At 45.6% G+C, this 12,093-nt stretch overlaps 1 protein-coding gene across 3 annotated transcripts in view; it reads left to right on the top strand.

The window, feature by feature from the left end:
• The window catches only part of mgll (monoglyceride lipase), a 103,068-nt gene that overhangs the window by 43,561 nt on the left and 47,414 nt on the right, over positions 1-12,093 (top strand). For all 3 annotated transcript variants that reach the window (XM_043707591.2, XM_043707593.2, XM_043707596.2), the window contains one exon: positions 1,896-2,032. In XM_043707591.2, the coding sequence (XP_043563526.1) occupies positions 1,896-2,032 (137 nt within the window). The remainder of the gene's footprint in view (positions 1-1,895; positions 2,033-12,093) is intronic.

The following is a 12,093-nucleotide window of genomic DNA, read 5'->3' as shown; positions in this document are numbered from 1 at the left end:
CCCTCCTCTTTTGTTTCCCTTTCAATCCTTCCTGTAGTATTTCTATCCTTCCTGGAAAATTAAGCTGCCAGTCCTGCCCATCCCTGAGCCATGTTTCTGTAATTGCTATGATATCCCAGTCCCATGTTCCTAACCATGCCCTGAGTTCATCTGCCTTCCCTGTTAGGCCTATTGCATTGAAATAAATGCAGTTTAATTTATTAGTCCTACCTTGTCCCTGCCTGCCCTGACTGTTTGACTTACTTCTGTTCTCAACTGTACCCATCTCAGATCGGTCTCTTTCCTCACTATCTCCCTGGGTCCCACCTCCCCCCCCACCTTACTAGTTTAAATCCTCCCAAGCAGTTCTAGCAAATTTCCCTGCCAGTATATTAGTCCCCTTCCAATTTAGGTACAATCCGTCTTTCTTGTACAGGTCACTTCTACCCCAAAAGAGAGTCCAATGATCCCAAAATATGAATCCTTCTCCGATACACCAGCTCCTCAGCCATGCATTCATCTGCTCTATCCTCCCATTCCTGCCCTCACTAGCTCGTAGTACTGGGAGTAATCCAGATATTACAGCTTTGACAAAAGGGTCAGTTAGACTTGAAACATCAGCTCTTTTCTCTCCTTGCAGATGCTGCCAGACCTGCTGAGATTTTCCAGTGTTTTCTCTTTTGGTTCCAGATATTACTACCCTTGAGGATCTCCTTTTTAAATTTCTGCCTAACTCTCTGTAATCTTCTTTCAGAATCTCAACCTTTTCCCTTCCTATATTGTTGGTTCCAATATTGACAATTGCTGGCCCCTCTCCCCTGTGAGAACATTCTGCACCCTCTCTGAGACATCCTTGATCCTGGCACCAAGGAAACAACACACAGGGACAGGCTTTTTCTCTGCTGGCCACAGAAACATCTGTCTGTGCCTCTGACTACAGAATCCCCTAACACAATTGATCTCTTGGAACCCGATGTACCCCTTATTGCATTAGAGCCAGTCTCAATACCAGAAACTTGGCTGTTCATGCTACGTTCCCCTGAGAATCCATCACCCCCTACATTTTCCAAAACAGCATACTTGTTCGAAATGGGTATATCTACAAAAGACTCTTGTCCTAGGTGCCTACCTCTCTTGCCTTTCCTGGAGTTGACCCATCTCTGTGACTGTATCTAAGACTTTCCCCCCTTCCTATAACTGCCATCCATCACATACTGTTGCTGTTGCAAATTCCTCATCGCTTCTAACTGTCTCCCTAACCGATCCATTTGATCTGATAAGATTCGCAGCCAACAGCATTTATGGCAGATATACTCAGCAGTAACTCTTAAACTCTCTTTAAACTCCCACATCTGACAAGAAGTACATATCACTGCAAAGGCCATTTTTGCTTCTTCACAATCTACAGACCCAGAAAATAGCACCATCTTATTCCTCTACAAACACTGCCCCAGGTTAAATTAATAGTTATGGCTTATATTTTAAGTTTAATCAAGAGACTTATCTGTAAAAACATATAATCAAGAAAGAATCCACCGTACTCACTACTGCAGTCTTTCTATTGGACAGACTTAAAACCACGATTAACTTATCTGATTCTGTGCTGTGAACTTCGTCCAAACAGGTTCCTCCAAGATTAGTTGTGAAATTCACTTACTATGTTTCTATGTGGAGGACAATAGCTTCCCAGTCAATTCTCCATGGTAACACACTGACCGATCAGAGTCGACTGGTCAATCAATCAACACCCTTTTGTCCTGTAGTATAAATTGTTGTTCCCTTTGAAAGTTTGACATTCTTGCATCTGTCCTGGTGAGTGCAAGGCAAGAAGTTTTGACATTGTCTCTTTTCTCAGCAATACTGAAGTTAAGTCAGACCGACCAAACATTGAATCTTCCTTCTCTCTCCGTACACAGTTGGCCATGGGCAGAGTGAAGGCAAGCGGATGATTGGGTCCGATTTCAGAATCTACGTCCGAGACTGCCTGCAGCACCTTGATCTAATGAAGGACCGTCACCCAGGCTTACAGATTTTCCTATTTGCACATTCCATGGTAAGTGACCCATTGAAACACGGGGGAGGTATCGCGCTGTTTGATCAGGAGGGGCTGGCTCCCAGTCAGGAGTGGTTGGTTATTTGTGTGAACTCTGTCAGGAGGTAAAGGTCCACTTCCAGTTAAAGGTCAAACACTGATCTTGACTGACACTGTCAGTGCAGGACTGAGGGAGAGCTGCACTGCCAGAGGTGCTTTCATACGTTAAGTGACAAATTAGTGGAAGAAAGGACTGATTGTGAAGGCAGTTCATAAAATGTACAGCGTCCTGTTCTTTTCCAATTGGATGTAGGTTTGCTCACTGAGCTGAAAGGTTCATTTTCAGACATTTCATCACCCTACTAGGTAACATCTTCAGTGAGCCTCCAAACGAAGCACTGCTGATGTTTCCTGCTTTCTATTTATATGTTTAGGTTTCTTTGTGTTGGTGATGTCATTTCCTGTGGTGATGCCATTTCCTATTCTTTTTCTCAGGGGGTGGTAAATGGAGTCCAAATCAATGTGTTTGTTGATAGAGTTCCGGATGGAATGCCATGCTTCTAGGAATTCTTGTGCATATCCATTTATCACCCCCTGAGAAAAAGAACAGGAAATGACATCACCACAGGAGATGACAACACCTAACTAAAGAAACCCAAACTTATAAATAGAAAGCAGTAAACATCAACAGTGCTTTGTCCAGAGGTTCACTGAAGAGATGTTAACTAGTACGGTGATGAAACATCTGAAAATGAACCTTCCAGCTCAGCGAGCAAACATACATCCAGAACCTCAACCTGAGCTACAAATCTTCTCAAAACTCATTTACCAATTGAAGCACTAAGTACAAAAGTAAGGAGGGGACACTGAATTGATACAAAATACTATGCAGCCCCTCCAGTGGACCATTGTATTGAGCCCATGGTGCTGGACTTCAGTGAAGGCACTGGAGAGAGTTCACAGGAACATGTGAATCCGGATGTATGATGTAGAGGGTACAGTGTTGGTCTGGGATGGACAGTCAGAGGTCACATGCCACCAGGTTAGAGTCCAACAGGTTTATTTGAAATCACAAGCTTTTGGAATGCTGCCCTTTTGTCACTTGACTGAAGCCTGGAATCAGGATGTACAACATTCAGCCCCTTGTGCCTGCTCCCCCATCACTCAATAAGATCATGGCTGATCTGTTTATATTTCCAATTGCCACATTCCCATCCACCCCTGATCACTTGCTTAACAAGAATCGATCCACCTCCATCATAAAAATATTCAAGGACCCATTCTCCACAGCCTTCGGAGGCAGGGAGTTCCATAAACCTCTGACAGAAAATAAAATGCCCCTTATCTCTGTCCGAAAAGGGTGACTGGTAACTTTCAAATGGTCCCTCCCAGATCTGGACTGACCCACAACAGGAGCCATTCATTGCACGTCCATCTTATGAAGACCATCCAGGATCTTATACACTTCAATCAAATCTCCCTTCACTGTCTTAAACTCCAGTGGAACCAAGCTCAGTCTCTCCGGCCTCTCCTCATAAAGAGATGTGTGAGGCAAGGTTTTCACACAAAGGATGGCAGTGACTGGAACATGTTGCCAGAGGAGGTGGTGGAAGCAGATGCAGTAGCAGCATTCAAGAAGCACCTGGATGAATACATGAAGAGGAAGGGAATAGAGGGATAGTGATCCTATAAGTGGAGGCAGTTTTAGTATGGAAGGGCAAAATGTGTTGGTGCAGGCTTGGAGGGCCGAAGGGCCTGTACCTGTGCTGTATTGTTCTGTGCTTTTTTTTTATAGAATAACCCACTCACGGATTTTTGAGAGGATTTGTAGCTCAAGTTGTCGGTTTATTTGCTGAGCTGCTCGTCCAGCTCAGGGAGTAAACTTAGAACCATTACCCACTCATTCCTGGAATCATCGCGGAGAAAGTGAGGACTGCAGATGCTGGAGATCAGAGCTGAAAATGTGTTGCTGGAAAAGCGCAGCAGGTCAGGCAGCATCCAAGGAGCAGGAGAATCGACGTTTCGGGCATGAGCGTCGAAACGTCGATTCTCCTGCTCTTTGGATGCTGCCTTGCCTGCTGCGCTTTTCCAGCAACACATTTTCATTCCTGGAATCAATCGCATAAACAGCATCCAACACGTGTATCTCCTTCTTCAAATGAGGAGATGAAGAAATTGCACACAACATTTGAGATGTGGTCTCACCAATGCCCTATATCACTGCAACATAACTTTGTACTTTTATGTTAAATTTGGCATGTAATAATTCTTTATTATTCTTAATTACATGCTGCATCTGCATTCTTACGTTCCGTGATCTATGACTGGAATTCTGCAGTTATTCTCCACTTAAATAATACTCAGCTTTTTAATTCTCCCTGCTAAAGTGAACAACTTCACATTTTTCTGATATTGTATTTGCATTAAACATTTCACGTTGTAATCGAGCCCAATGTTGATGGGGCAAAGGGCCTTTTCTGAGGTGTATGAATCTATGAATATTCCAGCTGCTTGGTTTTTATCCATTCATTCAATCAATCTATTTTGTTGATAATATGCAGGAAAGATTCAGGGGAATAGTTCCTGGGGCAAGGGATCTGAACTGCTTGGACAGATTGGAGAAATGGGAAGTGCTCTACTCGGGCAAGAGAAGGTTGGAAGGGGATCGGATCGAGGGGTTGAAAATCAGAAGGGGGTCTGAGCAGATTCGAGAGTGAGAAACCACTCCCATGAGTCAAGAACCCAGAGGGAACAGATTGAAGGTGATTGGCAAAAAGAAGCAGTGGCGATTTGAGAATAATTGGTCACAGTTATCCAACTTGTGAGTGGGTCAGATAGAGTAGGCAGGGACAAGCAGTTCTAGCTCGTGAAAGAAACAAGACCAAGAGGGGCATAGATTTAAAGTGACTTGCAAGAAAAGCAAAAGTGATGTGAGAAAGACTTTTTTCACACAGCAAGAAGTTAGGGTCTGGAAGGCACTGCTTAGAAGTGTATTGGAGGCAGGTTCAATTGAGACATTGAACATGAGCAATGGATTCTGGATCAGTGGTGCTGGAAGAGCACAGCAATTCAGGCAGCATCCGAGGACTGGCAAAATCGACGTTTCGGGCAAAAGCCCTTCATCATTCCTGATGAAGGGCTTTTGCCCGAAACGTCAATTTTGCCTGTCCTCGGATGCTGCCTGAATTGCTGTGCTCTTCCAGCACCACTGATCCAGAATCTGGTTTCCAGCATCTGCAGTCATTGTTTTTACCTCATGAGCAATGGATGGCTATTTAGGTTGTAATGGTGTGTAGGGAAATGGGGGAAAGGCATGAAATTGGCACAGGGTAATGAAGGTGTGTGTGTCTGTGTGTGTCTATGTGTGTCTGTGTATTTCTGTGTGTCTGTGTGTGTGTGCCTGCATGTGTCTGAATGTGTATGTGAGTGCGTGTGCCTTTGTGTGTATGAGTACATATGCCAGTGTGTATCTGTGTCTGTGTGTGTGTGAGTGCCTGTGTGTGTGCGTATGTCTGTTTATATGTGTATGTGTGCGTGTGTATGTGTGTCTGCGTGTGTGTGTCTTTGTGTGTGTGAGTGCATATGTCTGTGTATCTATGTGTTTGTGCATGCATGTATGTGTGCACGCATGTCTGTGTGTGTACATGCATGTCTGTGTGTGCGTCTGTGTGTGCGCACACGTACGTGCATAAGAGTGTGTGCATGTGAGTGTGTGCATGTCTTTGTTTCTGTGTATGTGTGTGTTAGTGTTTTGTTTCTGCATGGGAACAAGATAAAGTTGCCTAGACCCAAAGGCTGATGTGAACCAACGTTTATATGTATGCTTGCATATGGGTGTGGTTTGTGTGTGTGTGTGTGTCCATTTGCGTTTGTACCTATGTGCAGTCTGACTTTGTGTATATATCTTTGAGTGTGTTTGTATCTATGCTTGTGTGTGTTAGAAAGCATTTATTACCGTGTCTCTACGCTAATAACATATCTGTAAATCAATCTGGTACAGTAATTGTGGTATGGAAATTATTCAGCAATCTGCTTTGCATGATTGACCAACCCTTGATATCTGGGCTGGTAAACAAGAGAAAGAATGGTCCCGTTATTCACATCCTGCCTTTCTTTTGCCCAGTACACCAGCTGAGAAAATGAACACATTCAATTAACAATCAGTTCCTAAATTAGAAACTGGGGCTGCATGGTGGCTCAGTGGTTAGCACTGCTGCCTCACAGCATCAGGGAGCTGGGTTTGAATCCAGCCTCGGGCGACTGCCTGTGTGGAGGTTGTACATTCTCCCCGTGTCTGCGTGAGTTTCCTCTGGGTGCTCCGGTTTCCTCCCACAGTCCAAAGATGTGCAGGTTAGGGTGGGTGGATTGGCTATGCTAAATTGTCCTTAGTGTGCAGGGATGTGCAGGCTAGGTGGTTAGCCAAGGGAAATGCAGGGATAGGGGAGGGGCCTGGATGGGATGCTCTTTGGAAGGTTTGTATGGACTGAATGGCTGCTTTCACAGTGTAAAGATTCTGTGATTCTAACAATTAACGTATCTTCTAATTAACCTTCAGACGCAGGTGATACAGTATTAACATCACCAATAAGAGATACTCTAATCAGCGCCCCTTGAGATTCAATGGTATTACCGTTACTGAATCCCCCACTGTCAACATCCTTGGGATTACCATTGATCAGAAACTTAGCTGGACTCACCACATAAACACAGTGGCTACAAGAGCAGATCAGAGACTAGGGATACTGAGGCGAGTAACTCACCTCCTGACACCCCAAAGTCTATCCACCATCTACAAGGCACAAGTCAGGAGTGTGATGGGATACTCCCCACTTGCCTGGATGGGGGAAGCTCCAACAACACTCAAGTAGCTCGACACCATCCAGTGACCCGCTTGATTGGCACCACATTCACAAACATTCAATCCCTCCACCACCGACACTCAATAGCTGCAGTGTGTACTATCTACAAGGTGCACTGTGGAAATTCACCAAAGATCCTCTGACAGCACCTTCCAAACCCACGACCACTTCCATCTCGAAGAACAAGGGCAACAGATACATGGGAACACCACCCCCTGCAAGTTCCCCTGCAAGCCACTCGCCATCCTGACTTGGAGAATCCTGGAGGAAGAAAGTCTCATCTTCTGCCTCGGGCTCTGCAACCACATGGGATCAATGTGGATTTCAACAGTTTCCTCAATTCCCCTCCCACCACATTATCACAGTCCCAAGCCTCCAACTCGACACTGCCCTCATGATCTGTCCAGCACCTTTCCCATCTCTCCGCTCCACTCTCCTCTCCTCCCCACCTCTATCTACCTATTGCACTCTCAGCTACCTTTCCCCAAGCCTCACCCCCCCCCCCCACTTCCATTTATCTCTCAGCCCCCGGCCCACAAGCCTCATTCCTGATGAAGGGCTTATGACCAAACTGTTGATTCTCCTACTCCCCAGATGCTGCCTGACCTGCTGTGCTTTTCCAGCACCACACTCTCAAACCCCACCACCCTGACTTGGAAATATACAGCAGTTCCTTCACAGTCGTTGGTTCAAAATCCTCGAATTCCCTCCCTACCGGCATCACGGGTCAACCCACAGCAAGTGGACTGCAGCGGTTCAAGAAGGCAGCTCACCACCTTCTCAAGGGACAACTAGGGACAGGCAATAAATGCTGACCCAGCCAGTGACACCCATGTCCCACAAACGAATAAAAAAACATTGTTGCTTGGTGTGTTTCATTGGAATGAGGCCATTATAAAACTGAATGCTTCACCTCATTAAATGCACCAAAAAACAAAGAGAATGATGTATTTTTATTGTTTCCTGTACTCACCCCCTCCTCTTGCAGAGTCATGATTTGGAGATGCCAGAGTTTGACCGGGGTGGACAAAGTTAAAAATCACACAACATCAGGTTATAGTCCAACAGGTTTAATTGGAAGCACTAGCTTTCAGAGCATCACAACCACCTAACGAAAGAGCGGCGCTCCGAAAGCTAGTGCTTCCAAATAAACCTGCTGGACTATAACCTAGTGTTGTGAGAATTTTAACCTCTTGCAAATTGATTGTGGCTACATCCTATAGCAAAGCAGCACTGGGTGTACTCAGTGTGGAGCAGTGCCAAACAGCTTAAACCATTTGCTCATTCATAGCTTTATCAGTAAGACCACCATTTATTATCTATCCCTGATCGCCCCTTGAGAGGGTGGTGATGAGCTGCCGTCGTGAACCGCTACAGTCCTTAGCGAACCCGCAAGGATGTTAGGGAGGGAGTCCCAGGATTTTGACCCAGTGATAGTGTAGGCATGGTGACATGTTTCCAAGCCAGGATGGCGAGTGGCTTGGAGAATGATGTTCCATGTATCTGCTGTACCTGTCCTTCTAGATGAAATGGTCGTGGGTTTGGAAGGTACTGTCTGAGGATCTTTGGTGGATTTCTGGACTGCATCTTGTAGATTGTACACATTACTGCTACTGAGTGCCGGTGGTAGGGGGAGTAGATGTTTGTAGATACAGTGCCAATCGAGTGGTGTCAAGCTTCTTGAGTGTTGTTGGAGCTGCCCCCATCCAAGGCAAATGGGGAGTATTCCATTACACTCCTGACTTGTGCCTTGTAGATGGTGGAGAGGCTTTGGGGAGTCAGGAGGGGAGTTATTCACTGCAGGATTCCTAGCCTATGACCTGCTCCTGTAGCCATTGTGTTTATGTGCCTGATCCAGTTCAGTCTTTGCTCAGTGGGATTGACAGTGGGGAATCCTGGAGGAAGAACGTCTCATCTTCTGCCTCGAGCCCTGCAACCACATGGGATCAATGTGAATTTCAACAGTTTATTTGTCCCTGGGTCTGAAAAGGCACTATTTACTTGAGCTGCAACATGTATGGTGGAGAAAGAGGGATCATAGAATCCCTACAGTGTGGAAGCAGGCCATTTGGCCTATCGAGTCCACACTGACCCTCCAAACAGCATCCCACCCAGGGCCTCACCCTTCCCCCTAATCCGTGTAACTCCATTTCCAACAGCCAACCCAGTAGCCTTCACATCTCTGGATACTACAGGCAATTTTAGCATGGCTGATCCACTTTTGGATTGTGGGAGATAACCAACACAGACACGGGAGAACATGCAAACTCCACACAGACAATTGCCCAAGGGATCATGACCAGCAGCTCTCCACATTATTGCTTCCCTCAACACTGACCTCATTAATAAAGAGAATCCCCCCTGCTCCCGCAGCCCCTTCTGCGTGAGATTCCTACTCGGGACTCAGTCTTCTTAGAATTGGATGGGAACAGATATCAGATAAGATCTGGAGTCCCTCAGGCCAGAAGCAGAGACATTTCCATCCCAACTCTTCCTAAATCAACCAGGCTCTTTTTTAAAAAAATTTCTTCCCCTGCTCTCTACCTCCCTCCAATAGCCCTGTGTCCATCAGTGGGCCTGAATGAGTAAAAAGCAGGACAATGAATGCTGTGTTTAGATGGGATGATGTAGAGGTGCCGGTGTGATTTTCAATAAACCGGCTGGAATTGAATCTGGTGTCGTCTGACTTCTGACCTTGTGTCTAAATGGGGCCATGCTATGCCAGACTGCCTCCACTTGGGGTCCACATGTGCCCCATGGGCCCTAGTGCCTGACTGAAAGAGAAGAAGGAACAGGAAGGTCACAGGGAGATCATTTCCCCAAAACTGAGCGACTTCAAGGAACAAGATGTAGAAAGTCAGCTGACGTGGCTCTGGGCAGACTGGGGATCTGCTCAAAATGCTGAACTGGTTCATTTTGATGATCAGCATTTAATCTTTGAGGGACGATGAACAAAATCAATGTAAAGCAATACAATGCCGACTTAGCAGGAATCCCATTTACTGAAAGGATACAGTCAGCAAATACATGAAGGACTGTGAGAGTGAACGGTGTTCCCTGTGAGAAGAGGGTTATTTTCATTCCCAGATTAAACCAACATCACACTCTCAGTCTGAACTGAGCTCAGGAAAACACACAAAAGAATCTGTTTTCTGCGCAAATTAACAGGCAATTTTTCAAAATAAATTTTGTGTTTATCAGAATGGGGTCTGAAGCTTGGTCAAGTGGAACATTTTCCATTTGAACTGGTAATGTTGGTGTCAAACACTCCCAAGACAGGGACAGCACAGGGTTAGATAAGAGTAAAGCTCTGTCTACCCTCTCCCCCATCAAACACTCCCAAGACAGGAACAGCACGAGGTTAGATACAGAGTAAAGCTCCCTCTGCACTGTCCCCCCATCAAACACTCCCAGGACAGTGACAGCACAGGGTTAGACACAGAGTAAAGCTTCCTCTACACTCTCTCCCATCAATCACTCCCAGGACAAGGACAGCATGGGGTTAGCTATAGAGTAAACCTTCTCTACACTGTCCCCACCAAACACTCCCAGGACAGCGACAGCACAGGGTTAGACACAGAGTAAAGCTTCCTCTACACTCTCCCCTATCAAACACTTCCAGGACAGCGACAGCACGGAGTTAGATACAGAGTAAAGCTCCCTCTACGCTGTTCCCCCTCAAATACTCCCAGGACAGCGACAGCACGGGGTTAGATACGGAGTAAAGCTCCCTCCATGCTGTGCCCATCAAACATTCCCAGGACAGGGACAGCACGGGTTGGATGCAGAGTAAAGCTCCCTCTACACTGACCCCCATCAAAAACTCCCAGTTTAAAGGAACTTGAGGAGTGCTAGCACTGAGCAATGCCAGTGTGAAACCAGGACAAATGTAAAAACTGAGGATAAACCAGATCTGTTGCCTCCTGTTGTTTCCTGGCACTGTTTAGTGTGTGGTTCCACTTTGCCAGTTTATACTAAAATAGAAGGTGAGAACAATCAGCGTGATGTCATTTGTCCCATTGTGTCAATGCTGACTACATGAAAGGACCACATATTTCCCAGCCCCACCCAACTTCTTCACCACAACCCTGCTAGATGTTCTACCTCCCATTATTTATCTTTTGAAACTGATCGTCAAATCTGCTTCCCTTCACTTTCAGATAGTTTTGTCCAAATACTGCAATCTCTTGTTTTCCCGATAATACTTTATATTACAATCAGTGATGTTCAGTCACAACCAATCAACTTCTGCCATTGACATCCCAAGAAATAAACGTGCTTAGCTTAATTATCTTGGAGTTGAAACATAACCTTTGTCAATCTTTTTGGCCCTAAGTCCCTCTACAATTTTTTGGAAAATCTCAAGATCTGTGTTTGCGCCTGCCCACTGTACACTGTTAATGGGTATGCATTGTGACATTGTGGAATTATTTCAACAAGATTCCCACAAATTGGGTGCCTTCCTTCAAAACATCAGATTCGGAATTTAATTCTTCCTTGGGATGTGGGCATCACTGGCGAGACCAGCATTTTTTTATCCACCCCAACTGCCCAATGGTGCGATTTCAGAGTTAACCACATTACTGTGGTTCTGGATTAGTGGTGCTGGAAGAGCACAGCAATTCAGGCAGCATCCGAGGATAGGCAAAATCCGAGGACAGGCGAAATCGACATTTCGGGCAAAAGCCCTTCATCAGGAATAAAGGCAGAGAGCCTGAAGCGTGGAGAGATCAAATGTGGCTGTAGTAGCGGGTTTGTTTCAGGACATGGTTGAAGAGCTTCAGGGCAGAGGTAATGACCTGGGAGTTGCAGTGAGAGAGAGACTCCCTGAGATTTTTGTAGAGAGAGGAGGATGCAAGGCAGGCATCCTTGCAAGAGGATTCGCAGTAGGGTTAAAATCAACGAGGTAAAAACAATGACTGCAGATGCTGGAAACCAGATTCTGGATTAGTGGTGCTGGAAGAGCACAGCAATTCAGGCAGCATCCGAGGACAGGCAAAATGGGTCTGGAGTCATGTGCAGAATCCCTTACTAAGGGACATTAATGAAGGAGACAGCTGTTTTAACAAGCAATCAATGATGCTTTCGTACTTCACTGCAACTTATTAATGTTGCATGTTATTAATTGAATTAAAATTCCACCAGACCACAGGGAATTTGAACCCAGTGTTAACATGGGCTCTTAGCTCAGAGCCTTGTGATGTTACCACTCAGCTACATCCT

The sequence above is a fragment of the Chiloscyllium plagiosum genome, unplaced genomic scaffold (genome assembly GCF_037043375.1).
Source record: "Chiloscyllium plagiosum isolate Xiang-an unplaced genomic scaffold, Cpla_swu_hap1 HiC_scaffold_14, whole genome shotgun sequence".
Classification (NCBI taxonomy): Eukaryota; Metazoa; Chordata; class Chondrichthyes; order Orectolobiformes; family Hemiscylliidae; genus Chiloscyllium; species Chiloscyllium plagiosum.
The sequence above is the reverse complement of the archived record's forward strand: the minus strand, read 5'-3'. Positions and strand labels throughout refer to the sequence as shown.